Here is a 21,208-nt window from a genome sequence, read left to right on the forward strand (position 1 = left end):
GCACAACTTTAGATGAAATCATTCACTTTGCTTAAACTATTAAAAGCAGCTAATTTCTGGACACAAAAATGCAATGGAAAACCGCAACATTTACGCTACGTGCGAACAATGCCTAAATAAAAGGTTTTGGCTATAGAAACCAAGTCATTAATAGCTCAATACCATACCTTTTAGAAAGCATAGATGATTTAGTGAACAATACTCCAGTATGGAACCCAGGGGAGAAAATCTAATTATTTTCACTACTCCTTTATCAAGTTAAAAAAAAAAGAAATCGAAGGCATTTATCAATGTTTTTCTGTGAACATAGATTTATTCTTTAATAAACCAATTAAAAATACAAAAACAGCTTGAAAAGTATTTCAACAGTTTAACGTTTTCTTTTAAATACAAATTTAATCTCTATCAATATAGTATAACATCTGAACTCTAAACATATATGGATCTCTTGAGTTTATAAAATAATTTGCTTGGTCGGAATTTCTCTGAATGCACAGAAATTATGTTTGTATTTATTTGATATTCAGCATTTGTTTCCAGGGTTGTAAGTAAATATACATTATTTACAAGTAAAAAAAAAAGCTCCTCTATACCATTACATCGCTTTCATGATACCTGCAATATTCCATGTAATGTATAGCTGGATCACACAAAGGCACAGTAGTTATTGCTGAAGACAGAACAGAGTAACACATGGAAAAGACTGGAAAGAAAGGTCTTTAGAACAGTGCAAAACCTCAGTGACGTTACATCGGATTCTTCGGATATTCTGGCCTTAAGTAGTCATAGATCAGAAACAGGCGGCTAGCATATAAAGCTGTATTGGCTTTTCTTATTTACAGACTAACAAAATAGAATTTACAGAAAGCGCACCGGAAGATTGTCAAAAACAGCTTAAAAATATTTGCATCAACAGTTACATATTGTCTGTATAGAACAATAAAAGGCACGTTCCTTCAACATAGGGGTCCTGGAATAAGCGATACGCCCAAGTGGAATTCTTTATGAAGAATATTGACTTTCCTGATTAAGATTCTATAAAATAAAATAAAAAACCTTAAAAAAATCAAAACCAGCTGAACAGAAATTAAAAGTTTTACTGCTAGAGTATCACATACTGGGAAGAGGATTTATGAAAATATAGATGTTCTTTAAAAAAAAAAAATACAGAGAATATTGAGGAAGAGCCCGTCACATTTGGAAAATCTTAAATATATAGAAATTATCTATATTATTAATTTGAGTCAAACTCCCATGGGTCGTATTCCTTTTTAATTTCCATCTGGGTTGGAAATCCATTTGGATTTGCTACCACCAGTACACATGGAGGTGGATATTTCTGCTCAGTTTGCTCAGCAGTTTCCTCTGTGTCTTCCTGGGGACCTTGATCAGTGGCAAGAGGAACAAGAGTTTGTTTGGTCTCTGGGGATTTGATAACTGATGTGATGACAGTGCCTGGAGTTTGGTGAACCAGAGGTGATGGGCTTGTTGAGAAGGTCATTACTGGAGTGGCTGCACTGAAGGCTGGAGATGAAGGCACACTGACTGTTCCATTGCAAAGCCCCTGAATACTGCCATTAAGAACCTGCTGGACCTGGCTAGAGCTCAGGACAATGGACGGTGGAGGCGATCCGCCTCTCTGAGGGTGTAGCACCATATTATCCTTGAGTACGGAAATAGGCTGTCCCGAAGGAATGGCTTGAAGTATAAATTTCTGTGACCCTGCCGGGGCGGTGGGGTCTGTGCTTGTTATCACGGTGGTGAGAGGCACAGTTTGGAGTGTTACAGTATGCAGCTGTTGATTTCCTGGCGACACCACAACTGGGACCTGGCCTGGAGACTGGATCGTTCTAGAACACACAGATATCAACATTCAAACATAGATAGAAAAGAGAACAGATACAAATATGGAGTAAAAGAGCATTATTGTACTACAATCACCGGAATGGACATTGTATAGCATGCACATATTATTACTGCATGAGTGACAGCTTTCATTTGGAAAGTGAGGACTGTGCCTGGTCTGCCAAGGCTCATGTGACATTTTGGCAGGGAATGCCTTTTTCTTATACATTTAAAGAGTTATTCCCATCTTTAAAGAAAGGTGTAGTGGAAAGTGTTTGTAATAAACCACCAAATTTCCAATTTACCGTTTTAAAAATGGACACTTTTCCTGATGATTAAAAAGTATTTGTAAAGAATTTTTTGACTTTACCTTGATATTTGATATGTGTATAAAATGGAGTATTTTTGTATGTATTTATGTGTTGTTTTAAATTGTATATGTTATATGGGTGGTTACTGTATGGGGATTGGTGGATGGTAATACACTTCCTATATAAGTCCACCATTACCAATGTATTTTATGCTTGAAAAAGACCCTTGGGGTTGAAACTTTGCATTTGACAAATAATGGAATCGTTTTTGTACATTTCACCTGGATTGGATGCTGTCCGTCATTGCGTTTTTGGTATCACCAAAAATCTTAATCCAGTCAAAAGGTCTGCTAGTCATGAATTAGACGAGCTGTGGAGTCACTCGTCCCACCCCATTTACGTTCATCTTGACTTGCTGTACGAAATTAGCATGAAAAACACCAAAATCCGCAAAGTGATTTAAACTACAATTCTGGTGTAATCACAGCCAAAGTGTCTACACATGTCAAGTACAAATGAACAAGTGTGTTAAAAGGAATATGAGGGACTTTGTAAGAAAAAAAAAAAATTTGCTTAAGCACAAACAGGCCGGGTAGTGGTAGTGGTAGTAGTAGCAGTAGTAGCAGTAGCAGTAGTAGTAGTAGTGAGATGGCTGTCAATCAGAAAGACAACAGCAGTCCCTGTCAACACTGCAGCGCAGAAAAGAAGCCGCCGCTCTGTTGACGTGACGTCAGCAGAATCGCCGTGAGGAGCCATCTGTGACCGCTCTGTGCCAGCGAAGAACGGAGCTGGCCACAACAGGCAGGTAGGTACTTGCCTGTTAGTGTAAGGCTGTGTGCACACGGTTGAAGATTTTTCATGGTTTTTTCGCGTTTTTCCCGATAAAAACGCTATAAAACTGCAAAAAATCTGCATACATTATACATCCCATCATTTTTAACGAATTCTGCAATTTTTGTACACATGATGCGTTTTTTTCCACAAAAAAAACGCATCGCAGTAACAAACGCAGCATGTTCATTAATTTTGCAGATTTTTTGCGGATTTACCACTATATAATGAATTGGGAAATGTCCGGAAAAATCCGCAAAAAAAAAACGCGCAAAAACGGATGCAGATTTCTTGCAGAAAATCTCAGGATTTTCTCAGGAATTTTCTGCAAGAAATCCTGAACGTGTGCACATAGCCTAAAGGTCCTTTTTTTTTTTTTTTCAAAATCCCGGATATCCCCTTTAATGATAATCACTGAACTAAGGACAGTGTTCATTGAAGTGGTGTGGTTTCTGGAATGTAATACATAGCACTATAAAATCCTAGTCCTGACATTGTACTATTTCCATTATACTCCAAAGATAACTCACCTGATTGCCTGTACAGAAGACATGTTATCATTCTGAATGGTGCATGTTAGGCCATGATCAGGGATAGGCTGCCCAGACATTAGATGGACTGTCCGAAATAGCTGAGTTGGATGAGGCAACGGCGTAGGAGTCACTGTCCTCAGCATATCTGATGGTAATAATTGTTGCTGGCTAAACTCCTCTAGTTCTTTCACTTTTGAAGATTTGGGTGACCTTACAACAGTGGTTGAGCATCCTCTTGGTCCAGCATTAGGAGAGACTTTAGACACACGTGCTTGATTTCTATTGGGAGTAGAAACTGGAGAATGCAAATTTCCTGAGTATTCAGCAGAGCTCGAGTCCTCCTCATCGATGTATACGAGATCCTTTGGCATTTCTTTGAACTGATATACAAGACGTTGGCCTTCCACTTTTGCTAAAATACCTCTTTGGTAATAGTACCTGCAGGAAGCAAACAGATATACGCTGTTAGAATCTGGACACTTTGCTTACCCTACCAAAAGGGTAAGCAAAGGATTATACTTATAATAATAAAATTATAAATGTGATAAAGAGTTATTGCTCAAATGTTTCACTATCTCCTGCAATCCTTAGGCTAAGTTCACATTTGGGTATATGTGCACAGCGTATCATCTGCATACACAAACACATGTTTACGCAGCGTATTTTATGTGCATCAGCTTACGCATGACGGCAAAAAAAGTTTCGCGTTTGCATGCATTTTTTGCCTGTGTTTGCATTTACGCGCATGCGTTCGATATTTCCAGGAGGGCATGTCTCAATCAGTTCCTGGACATGCGCAGTCCGAAGTACGCAAGCGCATGCGTTCCCATAGACCGTAATGCATTTCTTAACACACTCATCTGCATGTGCATGCCTGCGCATATTTGATGAACTTTTGACGCCTCCAAAAATGCAACATGTTGCGTTCGCCGGACCCCGCCGCACACCTAGAAATGACGCATGCATCCGAAAGCGAACGCATGCCCATGCATACATCATGTTAAAGATAGTTACATATGACGCATGCGGATCAATACGGATGAAACGCAGGGCGCACATGTGAAACCAGCCTTAGATGGGCACTGAAACCTGGGAAATTGTGTCTACAAAGTTGAATAAGCGAAGGAACAAACATCAGAAGAGACAGATTCGGGAGTGTAGACATATTGTCGGCCCAGGAATAGCAGCAAACAATTGGTTAAAGACGGCGTGGCATGCGATCAGCAGATAAATGGTCCTTAGTAAGGACAAAGGCAATAGTAATTAACAGGCAAACTGAATACTTCCTTGTAAAGATGATGCACACTGTAGTGCCAGCATTTGAAGTATCAACAGCACCAGAAAAAGGTCGCTATACTTACAGCAGACTGTAATAATCAGCAAATAAATGGTTAGCCACAGGCCGCAGTGATGAACAGGAAAACAGAATACTTGCTCCCACATTCCAAAGACATACTGATGGGGAATTTAGATTGTGAGCCCCATCAGGGACAGCGATGATAATGTGTGCAAACTGTAATGCGCTGCGGAATAGGTTAGCGCTACATAAAAATAAAGATTTTTATTATTATTGTCAGCTGAGAGAAATGAATGGTGAGGCAAACTCCAAGCTTACTGAATATGCACACATAGCTGCCCGAGTCAGTCTTAGAAGACCTTGCCTGATGAGGTCATAAGACTTTGCCGGGCTACTTGAGAAACCCCAAATGGACCACAGCAAAAGGAAGTTGCTATAGTAAAAGTAAAAGGGAGCAGGGCTTGGCCTTAGAACTGAGAAAGGCGAGTAACAGTTAAAAAAAAATAATTAAAAAAAAATAATTAAAAAAAAGGGGATTTTTGGGGGGTCCCTCCCAGACTAGTATGTACAAAAACAGAGAGGATTCTTGACTTCAAATCTCCAAAGAAAGATTGGAGCATTATTCATTTTGGCGAACGATCACCTCTCTTCGGGATTGTATCCCTTCCAGTCTGTCAAGTTAAATAAGTTCCCATGAACCTTTTTACAGTTCAAAAAGGAGATTTTTGTGTACTCACCGTAAAATCTCTTTCTCTTAGCCTCTAATTGGGGGACACAGGACCATGGGTGTTATGCTGCTGTCCACTAGGAGGCGACACTATGCATAATCTGAAAAAGATTAACTGTGGCTCCTCCTGTGCAGTATACACCCCTGGACGGCATCAGCCTTCTCCAGTTTTGTCCAAAAGCAGTAGGAGGAACGTAACATGAATAACATAATTATGCCTGTAAGAAGGCAACTATGTAACATGAATAACATAATTATGCCTGCAAGAAGGCAACTATGTACGAGCTCAAGAAAACAATATGAGAACTCAACAGTTACAACGGCCCGGAAAGGGCAACAGGGTGGGAGCTGTGTCCCCCAATTAGAGGCTAAGAGAAAGATTTTACCGTGAGTACACAAAAATCTCCTTTACTCTGTCGCCTCATTGGGGGACACAGGACCATGGGACGTCCTAAAGCAGTCCCTGGGTGGGAAGCAATGGACGAATATTGTGCAGACAGGCCCCTATTCTTAAGGCACCGCCGCCTGCAGGACACATCTACCCAGGCCCGCGTCCGCTGAGGACTGGGTATGAACCCTGTAGTGTTTAGTAAACGAGTGTGGGCTAGTCCAAGTGGCCGCCTTACACACTTGTTGTGCCGAAGCCTGGTGCCGAATGGCCCAGGAGGCCCCTACCGCCCGTGTAGAGTGTGCCGTAATACCGGCTGGAAGAGGAGAATTCTTAAGGCGGTAGGCCTCTTGTATGGTGGATTTGATCCACCTTGGCAAGGGTAGCTTTGGAAGCTGGCAGACCCTTGTGGCCGCCTTCCGGAAGGAGGAAAAGAGAATCAGACCTCCGGAAGGACGCAGTCCTAGACACGTATATACGCAATGCCCTGACAAGGTCAAGCGTATGCAGAGCCTTCTCTACTCTATGAACCGGAACCGGACAAAGGGATGGTAGTGAAATTTCCTCATTGAGGTGGAAGTCGGACACAACCTTCGGAAGGAAGGATGGGACCGTACGAAGAACTACCTTGTCCTGGTGAAAAGCCAGGAAGGGCCGTCTGCAGGAGAGTGCTGTCAGTTCAGACACCCTGCGTAGCGAGGCGATTGCCACCAGGAAAACCACCTTCTGGGAAAGAAGGCAGAGCGGGACCTCCTTAAGGGGTTCGAAGGGTGGTACCCGCAATGCTGTCAGGACCAGGTTGAGGTCCCACGTTTCTAGTGGTCGTCTGTAGGGGGGAACCAATCGGGAAACCCCCTGAAGGAAAGTCCTTATTTGCGGCTTGGTAGCAATGCGCTGTTGAAAAAGCACTGAGAGGGCTGACACCTGGCTCTTAAGCGAGCCCAATGACAGCCTGGCCTTCAGACCCGATTGGAGAAAACCCAAGTACTTTGGGTAGGGAATAAGGGAGTGGAATCTGGCCACGAGATTCGCACCAGGTAAAGAAAGCTTTCCAGGTACGGTAATAAATCTTGGTAGAGGCTGGTTTCCGTGCTCTGATCATGGTTCCAATGATGTCCGTCGACAGCCCTGCCTGGGTTGGAACCCAGGTCTCAAGGGCCACGCCGTCAAATTGAGAGCCCCTGAGTTCTGGTGGTAGAATGGGCCTTGTGATAGAAGATCGTGGCGGTCGGGGAGACGCCAGGGGGCATCTGCTGTGAGTTGTACGATGTCGGCATACCATGTGCGTCTGGGCCAGTCCGGTGCAATTAGGATGGTTGGAACTCCCTCTTGTTTGATCTTCCTCACCACTCTGGATATCAGGGGGAGAGGTGGAAAAATATACAGAAGCTGGAACTGGGTCCAGTCCTGAACCAGAGCGTCTGCTCCGAGCGACCGCGGATCGTGTGTTCTGGCCATGAAGTTGGAGACCTTGGCATTGAAGTGGGATGCCATTAGGTCCACATCCGGGGTCCCCCAGCGGAGACAGATCTGTTGAAAAATTTTGGGATGGAGAGACCACTCTCCAGAGTCTATTCCTTGTCGGCTGAGGAAGTCTGCTTCCCAGTTGTCCACACCCGGAATGTGGACCGCCGAAAGAACCGACACTGTGTCCTCCGCCCAGCGGAGGATGTGTGACACTTCTCGCATCGCCTGGGTACTGCGGGTCCCCCCTTGGTGATTCACATATGCCACAGCCGTGGCATTGTCCGACTGTATTCTGATGTGAGAGGCTGCCAGTAAGTGATGGAAGGCCCTCAATGCCAGAAGGATGGCACGAATTTCCAGGATGTTGATGGGCATGGTCGCTTCCACTGGGGACCACTTGCCCTGCGCCGTGTGGTGTAGGTGCACCGCACCCCAACCTGTCAGGCTCGCGTCGGTGGTCAGAACCTTCCATTGACCTGTGAGAAAGGATTTCCCCTTTGCTAGCGAGGTTGGCTTGAGCCACCAGTGCAGGGACCTCCTGGTTGACGACATTAGCTGGAACTCCCTGTCGAGAGAAAAGGGATTCCTGTCCCAGGACTTGAGAATGGCTAGTTGGAGAGGTCTGAGGTGAAACTGGGCAAATGGGACAGCTTCTATTACTGCTGCTATCTTGCCGAGGACTCTCATGGCAAACCGGAGAGATCGAGGGGGTTTGCGGAGGAGGGTGCGAACTGCTAGTCGGAGAGCCAGTGCCTTGTCCTTGGGAAGGAGCACTAGACCCCTGGAGGTGTTGAATAACATTCCCAGGAAGGTCAGGGACTGACTCGGGGTTGGTGATGACTTTTGTAGGTTGATTAACCAGCCCATGCAACAGAGTATCGGTTGTGATTGAGATGCTGAGCTCGCAGTCCTTGAAGGTGGGAGCCTTGATGAGTAGATCGTCCAGGTATGGAACGACTACTATGCCTCTGGAGTGCAGGACATCCATGGTGGCTGCCATGACCTTGGTGAACACTCTGGGAGCCGTGGCGAGTCCGAAAGGGAGAGCCACGAATTGGTAGTGGTCCTGGCCTATTACGAACCTGAGAAACCTCTGATGGGCCGGTGCAATGGGTATATGCAGGTATGCGTCTTGTATGTCTATGGAGGCGAGATAGTCTCCCTTCTCCATGGACGCAATGATGGACCGAAGGGACTCCATGCGGAAATGACGGACCCGTACATATTTGTTGAGCTGTTTTAGGTCTAGTATGGGCCGTACGCTGCCTCCTTTCTTGGGAACTATGAAAAGATTGGAGTAGAACCCTCGGAAGCGGTCGGTCGGGGGTACCGGTACTATGACTCCTGCTTGAAAAAGCGAGGAGACCGCTTGGTGGTAGGCACGAGCCTTGGCTGGCGGTTTTGGGGGGACAGAGAGGAAGAATCGGTCCGGTGGGTTGGAGGTGAAGTCTATTTTGTATCCGGAAGACACTAGTTCCATGACCCACCTGTCTTCTGTAATAGGCAGCCAGGCTTGATGAAAGAGCAAAAGTCGGCCGCCTACTGGTGTGGTGTCTTCCGGAGTCCGTGAGTCATGATGAGGAGAAAGTCTGAGATTTTCCTCCTCAGGGCTTAGGCTGGCCTGCTTTTGACTGCCAGGTCTTGACCGACCTTTGCGTCGATCGTGAGTTGTCCCTGCGTGGGGAACGGTTACGATTTTGTGCTGGACGCGAGACGGACCAGCCGGAGGAATTCCGAAAGGATCGGAATCGAGTTTGGTTACGCTTCTTGTAAGTGCATTTAGGTTTCAGTTGGGGAAGAGAAGTACTCTTACCCCCGGTGGCGTTGGATATCATAGTGTCCAACTGTTCACCGAAAAGTCTCCCACTGAGGTAGGGGAGGTGCGTGAGGGACTTCTTTGAGGCTGCGTCCGCTTTCCATTCCCGCAGCCAGAGGGAGGATACGCCGAATCGTGATGGCGTTTGATGCTATCCCGCTACTCTCCTTGCTGAATCCAGAGCTGCATGGAGCATGTAGTCTGCTACAACTGCTATTTGAACCGCTTGGTCCGACAGCTCAGGAGCGGATGCTTGGAGAGCTTGTAAATTCTTTGCCCAGGCCAGAATGGCCTTGGCAGCCCAAACTGAGGCGAACGCGGGAGCCAGGGATGCCCCTGCTGCCTCGAAAATTGAACGAGCCATGCGTTCTACCTGCCGGTCTACTGCGTCCCTGAGGGTTGAGCTATCTGGCAGTGAAAGGAGGGTCTGTGCTGCCAGCCTAGAGACTGGGGGGTCCACTTCAGGTGGATCTGTCCATTCCTTGGTGTCCTTCTGTGGGAAGGGGTACCTCGCCTCCAAATATTTGCGATTAGTGAATTTTTTCTCAGGCTGTGAGAGCTGCTTTTTAAGGATCGCCTTAAACTCTGGGTGGTTAGAGAAAACCTTAGGTGGCTTCAGAGGTCCTTCAAAGGAAATCTTATGTTCTGGGGCCTCTGGTGGCGGATCAGAAATGTCCAGCACCCGATGGATGGATGAAATTATGTCCTCAACTAGCGCTGTATTGCTAGGAGGGATTGGGACAAGGGACCCCTCCGTTTCTCAGTCTGAGTCAGAGTCGCAGATGCCTTCTGAATCCTGTGTATCACTGAGGCGTCCCCTGCTGAGTGGGCTGGGGAGGAGGCCTTCTCTGGTCGGGGATTGCGGAGATCTGCATTGTCTGTCCCTGGAATGGGACGGTCTAGATGACCTGGAGCTACGGTGTCTCTCCCTAGAGGGGGATGACTGTGTGCTATGGGATGACGCAGATGGACTTGATCTATGGGTCCGCTTGCTTCCTGACCTAGACGTGGATGTGCCAGGGTCATCTTGAGGTTATGTTATCTATAGACTGCGTCATAGATTGCGATATCTGAGTAGCCCATTCCGGCGTGGCATTAGACACCGAGGCAATGGCAGGGGCTTCTTGGGGCTCTGACACATTAGTTTGTATACAGTTCTGACAATGCGGGTACGTGCTACTACTGGGGAGAGCGGTCCCGCAGGCTGTGCAGAATGCATAATAGCAGTTCTGCCTGGTTCTCTTGGACCTTGAGCCCGGCATAGTGCACATAGTGCAGAAGTGCTGCCAGCAGAGGACCTTACAGGGGTAGAGAAACCTATAGGGGAGCCTTATAGGTAATATGGATTCACAGCTGAGTAAAAAACCCAGCTGTGATCTTACCCCACCAGTGTGCCCCTAGGTCCAGCGCCGAAGATCCACAGTCCTGTGCCCCCCGGAGACTGGCTGCCTGGTCCTGGTCCTGCAGACCGGGAGATGCAGGGTTAATCTGCAGCCGAAAATGGCTGCTGAGACAGAGAGGGAAGGAGGAGAAGGGGGTGGAGAGCTGGAAAAAGGCGGCAAGGCTGTGTAAAAACGCGCCCTTTCTGTCTCGATCCACCCCCTTTATGACACTGTAGAGTGTCATATTTGTCATCCGGGGGGCGGCCCTGTGTCTGTATGTGCCATGCCTGCCTGCACTCCCCCCGGCCCCAACAGGAGCCCGCAGCTGGGCTGGGGTCCCTGGATGCAGGCGCAGTGTGCTGGCCCATTGCTGGGAGCTGTAGAATGCTGCCTGTACAGGCCCTACCTGAGGTGTCTCAACCTAATACCCCCAGAGGGGGATAGGGAGGGTGCTGTTGTCACCTTCAGGGGCCTTTATCCTCGCCTCGACCTCAACCCAGAAACCAAAAGGAATTGGGGAAGGAGGGGGGGGGTCTCGACTTCGATCCAGCACCCGAGGGACTGGGGAAGGAGCAAGATGGGGAATAGCCATCTCTACTTCAACTGGGCACCCCATAATAGGGGGCCGAGGAAGGAGCCATGCCGGGAGTCTCATAGGAGACCCTCTTTTCTTCATCTGTAATCCCGTCGGAAAAAACGGAGTAAAAATCTTTTAGGTGTGCCTCCTATGCGACACTAAGCAAAAACTGGAGAAGGCTGATGCCGTCCAGGGGTGTATACTGCACAGGAGGAGCCACAGTTAATCTTTTTCAGATTATGCATAGTGTCGCCTCCTAGTGGACAGCAGCATAACACCCATGGTCCTGTGTCCCCCAATGAGGCGACAGAGTAATATGGTTACCATAATCTCTTACTACAGGACAGTATTTGAGGCAAATGCTGTCAAAGGAGTTAGCCTCAGATGGAAAGTGGCCATATTTAAATTCACTGAAAAATCTGGAATGGACCAATGAATTTAGAAGCCAACTTCTTGTAACTAGTCTTTAAATGGATGTTCTTGGTGGAAAGCCAAAACTCATCTCTGGAAGAAATGATGGAAACAGGTCAACTGTGTCCTTCGCACTTTGGACTACACATCAGATCAAACGTTATGAATGTTCTAAGAGACGCTGTTCACAGCAGGAAGCTGAAGCTTAGATGTGATTGGGTGAAGAAAAGCAGGTTGTCAACTATACACTTTTTCCCAGAAGATTAGGACACTGAATTGTTGTGGGTGAATTTGGCTCAGGGAAGCATCTTGATTGGAAAAATTTGGACATATTGTTTTTGATTCTTGGTGTGCATTTTCCAGAACCTAGAAACAAATTGAACACCACAGTCAGACACAGTAAGATCTTGGATATGGTGGAATCAGAAAGTTTATTTGAAAAAAACATGGGTCAAATGTGGAGCAAATGAAGGTCCCTGGTAATGGACCAAAATGAGTCATCTTAGAGAAACAGTACACTACAAACTAAATAGTAGTGAACTCTCAGGAAGATCAGTCACTAAGGGCAAGATGCCACAAATTCTGTGCAGTCTTGTTTCAATTGGGGTCTCCAGTAGAAATGAAAAAGGACTTCAGCAGTTCATGTGACATCTGGATGACCGAGAGAAGAAAAGAATGGGTCAAAGATAAAACTTCCGGGTGGAGTGTTTTTGAGACTAGAGAATGTTCAGGTTCAATTGGGGTATCTTCAGAGACATCACATGGATCAAATGTGTTGGATAAAACATCAGTCCAGTATTTTTTCTCAGCAGAGTGGTAGGCGATGATGAATTCAAACTGTGAGAAGAGAGACAATCAAGCATGACAGGAATCCAGCAACTGGTTTGACTGCAGATATTCCACATTGATATGGTCAAATAGAGGTCATCAGGAACTTAGCTCCTTCAAGTGAATGTCACTATTCCTCTAAAGCTAATATTATGACTTAAAGCTCATGATCACAGAGAATTTTTCCAACTTCTGAAGAGAATTTCTTGTAGAAGAATCCTTAGGGATGATTTCTTGATTCAGATACATTTTGAGATACAACTGCTCCTACACCAACAGCAAAGCCAGCCACTACAAGGAAAATGGCTTGTCAACATAAAGATGGTGTAAGTTTATAGTGAAACAACAAGATTCAAGTTCCTGGGAGGCTTGAACAGCAGAATCCATCCAGTTTCAAGAAATATACAGTTGTCTAGTCAGGGTCATAAGAGGAGCTAATACTTGAGTAATTTGTAACGAACAAGCAGTAATAATTTGCAAAGTTAAGATGTCTTTGGGACTAATAAATCGTATTAATCCAAAATAGCAGAAATGTTCTCTGGACCCCGACACAGATATGCAGATGAGATGATATATAGAAAAGAAACGGCAGCTTCTGGTCTGTGGAGCCATTAGTGAAGATCAGCTTCATAGGTGCCAGCAAACAAAAGGAAACATTGAGTCTTTTGGCTACAGAAAAATTAATAAAATTCTCTGTAGCACCAGAATTAATGGACATAGATAAAAGCAGTTTGTCTCTAGTGGAGGACCGCATTAACCGATAACCCCAGGCAAATCCCTCCTATTTCTCTTAAGGTCTGAAGTTTCCCTGGCCTTGAGTTTCAAACAGTTAATGAGAGAACTAACCTGTTTGCCACAATATAGACAAAGTCATTCTTTGAAGGTTATGGAATTTTTTGGTCAACAAAAAATTCTTCCAGCCAATTTGCATTTGTTCTGGCATGATCTCTCTGGATGTAGATTTTGAAGCAGCTCTGAAAGCTTGTGGGAATTTTGAGCTTTCTACCTTGATCTCTCTTTAAAACTTAAGTCCATTCGGGTGGTAAGAGAAATAAAATCAAGAGAACAAGGCAAATCCTTACCAGAAAGTTAGTCTTTGATCTAGGCTAGTACAAAAGATAGCCAGAAGAGCATCACTGTACCAGACTAATTCAGCAGACAGGGTAAGGAAGTACATGGCATAACATCTCACAGAATTAATCCCTTGGCTTGAGTTTGAAATCATCGGTTAAGTGGACATGAGCTGGTTCATCAAACACTATGGAAGGTAGACAGAAAGGATGATAGCGAGTGCATTAAAGGACTTGTCTTTTTCCCATAATGCTGCAGCCCAAAGCATTTCCAGATAAAAGAAAAAATAAATGCCATTATCGGACAGTCAGAAAAAAAAAATAATTGGGAATAAATTTCAAGTTATATGATGCACTGGTACACAAAGCCTCAGAAGGCTTTCAGATCTGCATCAAAATGGGCAAGAAAAGGCAAATATGTGGTGATGTTCCCTATGAAGAATATTCAAAGTAAGAACTAGGCCTTGACAGGTGTTTGAGGCACTGCGTACATGTGGGCTGAGAGGTAGACCGGACAACATGCTTTGGACTCACAGCAAAATGCATAATCAAACCAAAAAGTCCTCAATTTTGAACGGTAATGATGTAGAGATGCAACTGCACCTTTAAAATCCAAGTTCAGAGTACTCTGTTATGGGTTCACCTGGTGAGGAGGATTGCCTAAGCCACAGGTCAGGACCAATGATGATGACACAGCGAGCAGGACTTTCTGGATGACACTTGTATCAGCAATGAACAGGACAGTAGAATATGCAGGACAGCAAGTAGACATGAGGAGCAGAAAATGCTAGAAAGCACAGAAGCAGGAGTGCAGACACAGGAACTATAGATGTATAGGTAGCCCAGGAGTTGCAATAAAAACAAATGGTTAAAGACCGTTGTATCCAACCAGTAGAAATATGGACCTTGGCATTGAAAAAAGGCAGCAATTATGAGGAGGCAAATGAAATACTTGCTTGTAAAAAAGATACATATTTTTGAAGAAGCATATGTAGTGTGAAAGGCACCAAAGAGCTCATTATGCTTACAGCAGATAAAGGGTTAATTGCAAGTCCGAGCCAGAAAGTAAATGCAGATAGTTGAGAAACTAACAGGAGTTTTCTTAAGTGAATATTGCCAGCTGAGAGAAATGGATGATTATACAAACTGCCAGTCACAGGGTAACTGAATGCAATGCTTATGGAATACTCAGATACACATAGCTGTCCGAGTCAAAAACCTTGGGCCTTAAGTGATGTCGCAGGCATTCACCAGGCTACTTGAGAAAATCAGGATGAACCTCAGCAAAGGCTGCCAGCTACAGGCCAAGAAATAGAGCCCGGCCCCAGCGCCAATACAGGTGAATAACGATGGGTTGCAGGGCCGCTATCTTGGGATTGCAGGGTGTTCCAAAGTTTGGACACTCATTGATCAGGTATCTCCTAACCTTTGGATTTGGGTTAATTTAACAATTTGGAAAGAATTCTTTTAAAAAAACTATTTAACACAAGTTTTTTTTGGTGATCACCAAGTGATGTCATTGACATATACAACAGTTAGTAGTGGGAATACAATGGCTGACATATTTCAGCACCAGACTGTATAACTAGCATAAAAAATGGATATTGCTTAAGGGGTCATCGGGTCTCAGAAGAAAAGTCTGTGCACACGGTCACAGCTCACTTATGTTGATGGGTGGCCACAGTCTAGACTCCTGCTCTTCTCTCAATTCCCTTCTCTCCAAACAAACCAGGGGGAGACTAGTCGGCAGATGAGTGCAAGTTTTCACTACCTGTATGGAGAATTGTGCATATTGTCAAGAGTCTGTAGTCTGCAGTCATACAGAGTGACTGCCAACTTTATTTTTGGACCAAATGACCCCTTTAAGCGGCAAGCATATGGAGAAGAGTTATAAGAACACATGCAATGCCTGCCTGTGTATGAGCTTACCTGAGAGCCCTACCCATCGTTTCATAGTTCATGTCAGGCTTGTTTTTGTGCTTTCCCCAAAGCTTAGACACAGCTTTGGAATCCACCAGTTTGAAAATGCCCTTTTCCCTCTGGGTCCACTTAATGTACTTTGGACATGTAGCTTTGTCTTGTAGCAAAGCCAGTAGGAACTCCCAAAGGTAAATGGTATTGCCTATAAATGCAAAAATAGCCAAGTCATTGGAGTTCTATCATTCCCATGTCCTGCAAATGTCTAACTAAAGGTTTCTTCCCTAGAATAAAACAAAAATAAGAAATAAAAAAAATGAAAAAAATGAAAAAAAACCCACGTCACTAGAAGTGAATCTTCCCCGAAATGCAGCGATGCATACCGCACTCCCTTTCACTTCATAAATACAATTTCCTCCCCAGGACACCGAGTCAATCTACACCATCATTCACAAACACAAAATGTACCAGCACATAGATGTGGTTAGGATGTTGCTGGTAATGTGGAGCCGCTCCTTGTTCCCTATGGCAAAGCTAAACAAGTCCAGAGAATTGACAGGAAGTGTTGTCATGGGAGCCCAGTAGTGTTGAAGCTGCAGTTATAGGGCCTGCAAATTCCAGCACTGATAACTTTCTACTGAGCTTTCTCATTTTTCATAGATACTCATCGCTCTCATTCATTTTCTGGTATCTTTTACTTTAAGGGAACCTGACAGCTGATACCAGTGATCCACAGGCCGCATGCATCAGACCACAGAAGTATGATTTCACTCATGAATGATCAACTCTGGAGCGCTGCAGCGTTATAGGGACTGCCACAGTGTAATCAGTGCTGGGGACCGAGTCACATGGGAGACTAACGGGACAGGCGGGTTTCCCGGTGCGTCTCCCCACCCGCTGCCCTAGAGTGATAGGTCTCTCCCTATACCCACATGCAGGGAGAAACCAGTCACCGACCGAAAAGCCGCTGGGGACAAACCTGTCTGACTAGTCTCCCATGCAGCTCGGTTCCCGGCGGCTACTATATGGTTTTTCTCTGAATCGCCGCAGTGTTTCCAGGTTAAACATATGGCTAAAAGCATACTGCCAGTACCGGACACATGCCTGTGGATTGGGCAGGATGTATCAGCTGGCAGGTTCCCTTTAATAACTTAAATGTAGAAAATTGCCAATATGGCCAACACCTGTCATGATGCCTTTCCAAATATATGAGGAAGGTCGGTGTCTCCACTGACGATTGAGACCAATTTTGTGCTGACATCTTTTTATGCAAGAAACTGCGCACAGATGGGCTGGGTCTGTCACGTCAGACTATTTTCCAAGAATAAGTATCACTGGAGGCGTGTATCCCCCTCCTCCAAATGAAATAAAGGGCACACTAAAGGTAAGCATGCATGATTTAGGGGATGGGTGACCACTGCTGGCTGGACGAGCAGTTAATAAGCTACAGTGTTACCTTTCCCGTCTTTGCTTTTCTTCCTCACAGATATATTTGGAGTAGTGGTGGGGGACTCGGAGCGAGTAGTTTTTGTTTTTCTTCCTAAGGGAAATATTATAGAAGTAAGAATATCAGCTTGTATAGAAACCTCTTCAGGCTGACGGCCATATAAACTGGCCGCAATTCTAAGGACTAGAGAAGACAGAGGTGACAGTACGTTACAGGTAACGCTCCAAACCTTTTTTCCTTTTCGGCTGGTCGTCAGGAGGAGAGTCTAATGCCTCTTGATAAATGTTCTGCTGTATCTCCATCACCTCTGGAATTCCATCTACGGTGACGGACACGTGTGTGATTGGGGTGACCATCAGCTCATCTTCTGCTCCAAATATGTTCGCTAGAAACATCAATAAAATGAAAGTCATCATTCTCATCACCTCCACTGCTTTATCCTGTACCATGGCCAGGCAATTTTTTTTTCATCCCCTTCCTACCAAGCGCCATATCTTTTTTTTCTTCCTTACATATACAGTGGGTTCAGAAAGTACTCAAAACCCTTAAAATTTTTCACTCTGTTTCCTTGCAGCCATTTGGTAAATTCAAAAAAGTTCTTGACTGAAAAAAAACAAAACAGAAATGTAGAAATTTTTGCAAATTTAATAAAAAAGAAAAACTGAAATATCACATGGTCTTAAGTATTCAGACCCTTTTCTCAGGCACTCATATTTAAGTCACATGCTGTCCAGTTCCTTGTGATCCTCCTTGAGATGGTTCTACGCCTTCATTGGAGTCCAGCTGTTTTTAATTAAACTGTTAGGACTTGATTTGGAAAGGCACACACCTGTCTATATAAAACCTCACAGCTCACAGTGCATGTCAGACCAAATGAGAATCATGAGGTCAAAGGAACTGGCCAAGGAGCTCAGAGACAGAATTGTGTCAAGGCACCGATCTGGCCAAGGTTAGAACAGAGTTTCTGCAGTACTCAAGGTTTCTAAGAGCACAGCGGCCTCCATAATCCTTAAATGGAAGAAGTTTGGGACCACCAGAAGTCTTCCTAGACCTGGCCGTCCAGCCAAACTGAGCAATTGTGGGAGAAGAGCCTAGGAGAGAGAGGTAAAGAAGAGCCCCAAGATCACTGTGGCTGAGCTCCAGAGATTGTTGCATCATTCTCAAGAAGACTCATGGCTGTACTAGCTCAAAATCTTGCTTCTACTCCATACTGAGCAAAGGGTCTGAATACTTATGACCATGTGATATTTCAGTTTTTCTTTTTTAATAAATTTGCTAAAATTAATACATTTCTGATTTTTTTTCCAGTCATGATGGGGTGCAGAGTGGAATTTTGTATGAATTTAATTTGCTGTATTATTTATCCTTTGAGGATTAGAATTGTGAAAACATGCAATTGCACCATTGATAAACTAGGTTTCAATTCTACGGTCTTCACAGTTAAAAAAATGACCTAGAAACAAATTTCTATAGCTATTTCTTAACCTTATTGCTTGTATTGGGAGTTATTTTCATTGTCCCCCGTTAGCAGTCAGTATTGTTTGCAGAGAGTATATTTCAATACTTAACGGCTGCTGTCTTCTGCAGTTTCCAACATCAGTCTTGTATCATGTGATCCCACTTATGACCTGTAAGTCAGTGGGATTCAGAACCACAGAAGACAGCGGGGACAATAACAAAAATGCTGGAGTGTTCCTTCAAAAGCAATAAAAAAGTATTTTTATATATAAAAAAACACTACACCTTTAAAAAGTAAAAATGTCATTTGTGTTGCCACATTCAGACGCAAACCGTTTTATTTTTCTGTCTACATTGTGTGAGAGCTTCTGTTTATGCAGGGAGAGCTGTAGATTTTATCAGGACCATTTTGGCAGACCTAGTATTGTCTTTCCCTTATAGGACGCCGATACTGCTCTCTGTGCTCAGCTGTTTGGTTTTTTAAGCTATGTCTGTAACTTTTCACCTAATATTAATGACCAGGTTAAACTTTTTCGGGCTTGTTATTTTGTACAAGATTTCCTCGTGCATAAACTTATTGCCTAGTGGGACTTTATCAGCCTTGAAATTACAACCGTTAACTCATAAAGCACTTCACACTTACCTAATCTTTTCTCATCCAGTAATGCATCTGGAGAGTCCATATTAAGAAGTGCTTCAGCAGCTTCAATTGTTTCCATGGTTTCATCACCATTCTGACAGGAAGCTTCAACTAAAAGAGAAGGTTTTCCGTTAGTTATCGAATTACATTTTTGGCAAAATACACTTTGCTTTAAATTGGTCACGATTCTGCATTTTCAGAATTGACCTGCAGATGGCACTACTGCTTCATCAGTGCCTTGGGGCGTTTGTTGGCAAATAACAGAATAGCATTAGCCAGTGAAAACTGGAGTGGGTTAGATACATTAGTGTCATAAAAGGCAAAATGTGTTCTAAACGAGGCCGGAAAAAAATAAAATAAGCCAAGTACAAGCTACCTGTAAGATCCTAAATAGTGTATACTGATACTGGCTGGTTACTGTGAAGATGGTGGCCAGTGAGTATACCAACATGCCCACACTACACATATACGGTATTTGCACAGGACAAGGCAACAACATTTGGTGGGAGGGCCGACTGGAGAATTAGCTTTCTTGGCGTCACATCATCCTGTGTAAAAGATGCTGATCACATGATATTCTATGTGCACAGGACAATCTATTACCGATCGTTCTGTGCACATGGACGTTCAGTTGGCCTGTATAAGCAGGCCATTAAACGACTGGTGATTGGCTTTTATGTAGCCAATCGGAAGTCATTTAATAGCTGGTCAGTCAGTATAAAGGCATCCTTAGACGGCCATTAAACGTCCATGCTGCTGCCCCCATTAAATGGTTGGCTACATTTGATCCTTTTGATTAAAAAAAAAAAAAAAAAAGTTACAGCACATTATTCACATCCATTTATTTACTCTTATTAACCAGGCAAATGTAATGCCAGTAGTGATAATATTATGTCCTTTAGGGCAGAGACAGACTGCTGTATTTCTCCTGTGAGAACCGCATGGTGAACCTCGTACTGGCGGTCGGCTCTCCTGACCTGGGCTTGACAGCTGCACAGTAATCCATCACGCTGTCTTGCTCAGGTCAGGAGAGGTGCCGGCCAGTCCGTGCAGTGCGATGCCATTCTGACATGAGAAACACGGCAGTCTGTCTCTGCCCTTAAGAGAAGTCCGTCAGTGCATTCGGCCAGTACAAAGACACAGCCTTGCAGAGGGCATATAAATACTGTGGCTATGAAACAGAAGTGTAATTAGGAGTATGCTAAATATGGCATTTGGGGCACTCCTGGCCTGGCCAAGAGGCTCAGCGCACCACTCCTCCCACTGGTTTGCATGTCCCACCCATCTCACTGGTGACAGACACCACTGGGTGGCCTGAGCTTTTCCAGCAGACCGTGCTAGCTCCAGACATACCGGGGTCCTGTCAATCAGCAGTGAAGAAGGCTGGGCAGGCAAACCACTAGGCGGACAGGTGCACTAAGCAGCACGGTCACACCAAGGGTGCACTAAGATCCGCAATCTGCATATTTAATTAAACCAGTTTCTCCAGTTTGGTGGCAGCGACTAGAACAGTAAGGGTAGGATTTTCATAGGGGTATTATACCCTACAAGACTAATATATACTGTTATACTGGGTAGACAGACTCCTTTAAACAGATAACATGGTCTTCTAATAGAGTCCCTTCTCCATCAAATCAAAAGGCCATTGCTGTAACCAGTGTCCTGATGTAACAGTGACATTCCTATATTATGTTGCCCAGGCAGCAAAATAATAGATCTCCATGCAGCATTTTGCGGAAACTCTCAGGGGAACACGCAAGGAGGCCCAAGCCACAGGTCGGACTGTGAAACGGGAAAGTCCCTTGGACACGTAACATTTTGTGCTACCTGCATTTACTCTGATAAATCCATATAAAGCTCCATTTCACATGCCACTTCTTTTCTAACTTGTGTGGCATATATGCGGGGAAAGCTCCAATGAGGGACACGCCAAATCTGTCCACATGCCCATGTGCACCCAACATATTTGCCAGCAGTGTCCATAATCTTTATTTCACTATGGAGACCTACTGCATTTTTTTAGTAGTGACCGGGAAAAAAAATAAAATAAATAAGAAATAAAAGATACAGCGAGGTATAGGTTTTCTAGTGTGAAATCAATAGCCAAAATTTATATCAATGGTAACCCTCATAATGTACTGAGAGGAAAAGATCTCGTATCGTGCGAGGCTCAAGGCAGTAATTAGGTCACGTTAATGCTCAATGTCCTCCGCACTAACATTTGGAGTTAGTTTTCATGCCACAATGTTTCACAAGCCTAATT

The 21,208-nt window shown here is 44.5% G+C and overlaps 1 protein-coding gene across 6 annotated transcripts in view; it reads right to left on the reverse strand.

Annotated features, from left to right (window-relative positions):
- Positions 1-782: 782 nt before the first annotated feature.
- Positions 783-21,208, reverse strand: part of ELF1 (E74 like ETS transcription factor 1) — a 146,240-nt gene continuing 125,814 nt past the window's right edge. For all 6 annotated transcript variants that reach the window (XM_077297297.1, XM_077297300.1, XM_077297296.1 and 3 more), the window contains 6 exons: positions 18,949-19,056; positions 17,077-17,232; positions 16,857-16,940; positions 15,413-15,605; positions 3,518-3,958; positions 783-1,850 (listed from right to left, as the gene is read on the reverse strand). In XM_077297297.1, coding sequence (XP_077153412.1) covers positions 1,235-1,850; positions 3,518-3,958; positions 15,413-15,605; positions 16,857-16,940; positions 17,077-17,232; positions 18,949-19,056 — 1,598 coding nt within the window. In that variant the 3' untranslated portion in view covers positions 783-1,234. The remainder of the gene's footprint in view (positions 1,851-3,517; positions 3,959-15,412; positions 15,606-16,856; positions 16,941-17,076; positions 17,233-18,948; positions 19,057-21,208) is intronic.

Source organism: Ranitomeya variabilis, chromosome 3, assembly GCF_051348905.1.
Source record: "Ranitomeya variabilis isolate aRanVar5 chromosome 3, aRanVar5.hap1, whole genome shotgun sequence".
NCBI classification, from domain to species: domain Eukaryota; kingdom Metazoa; phylum Chordata; class Amphibia; order Anura; family Dendrobatidae; genus Ranitomeya; species Ranitomeya variabilis.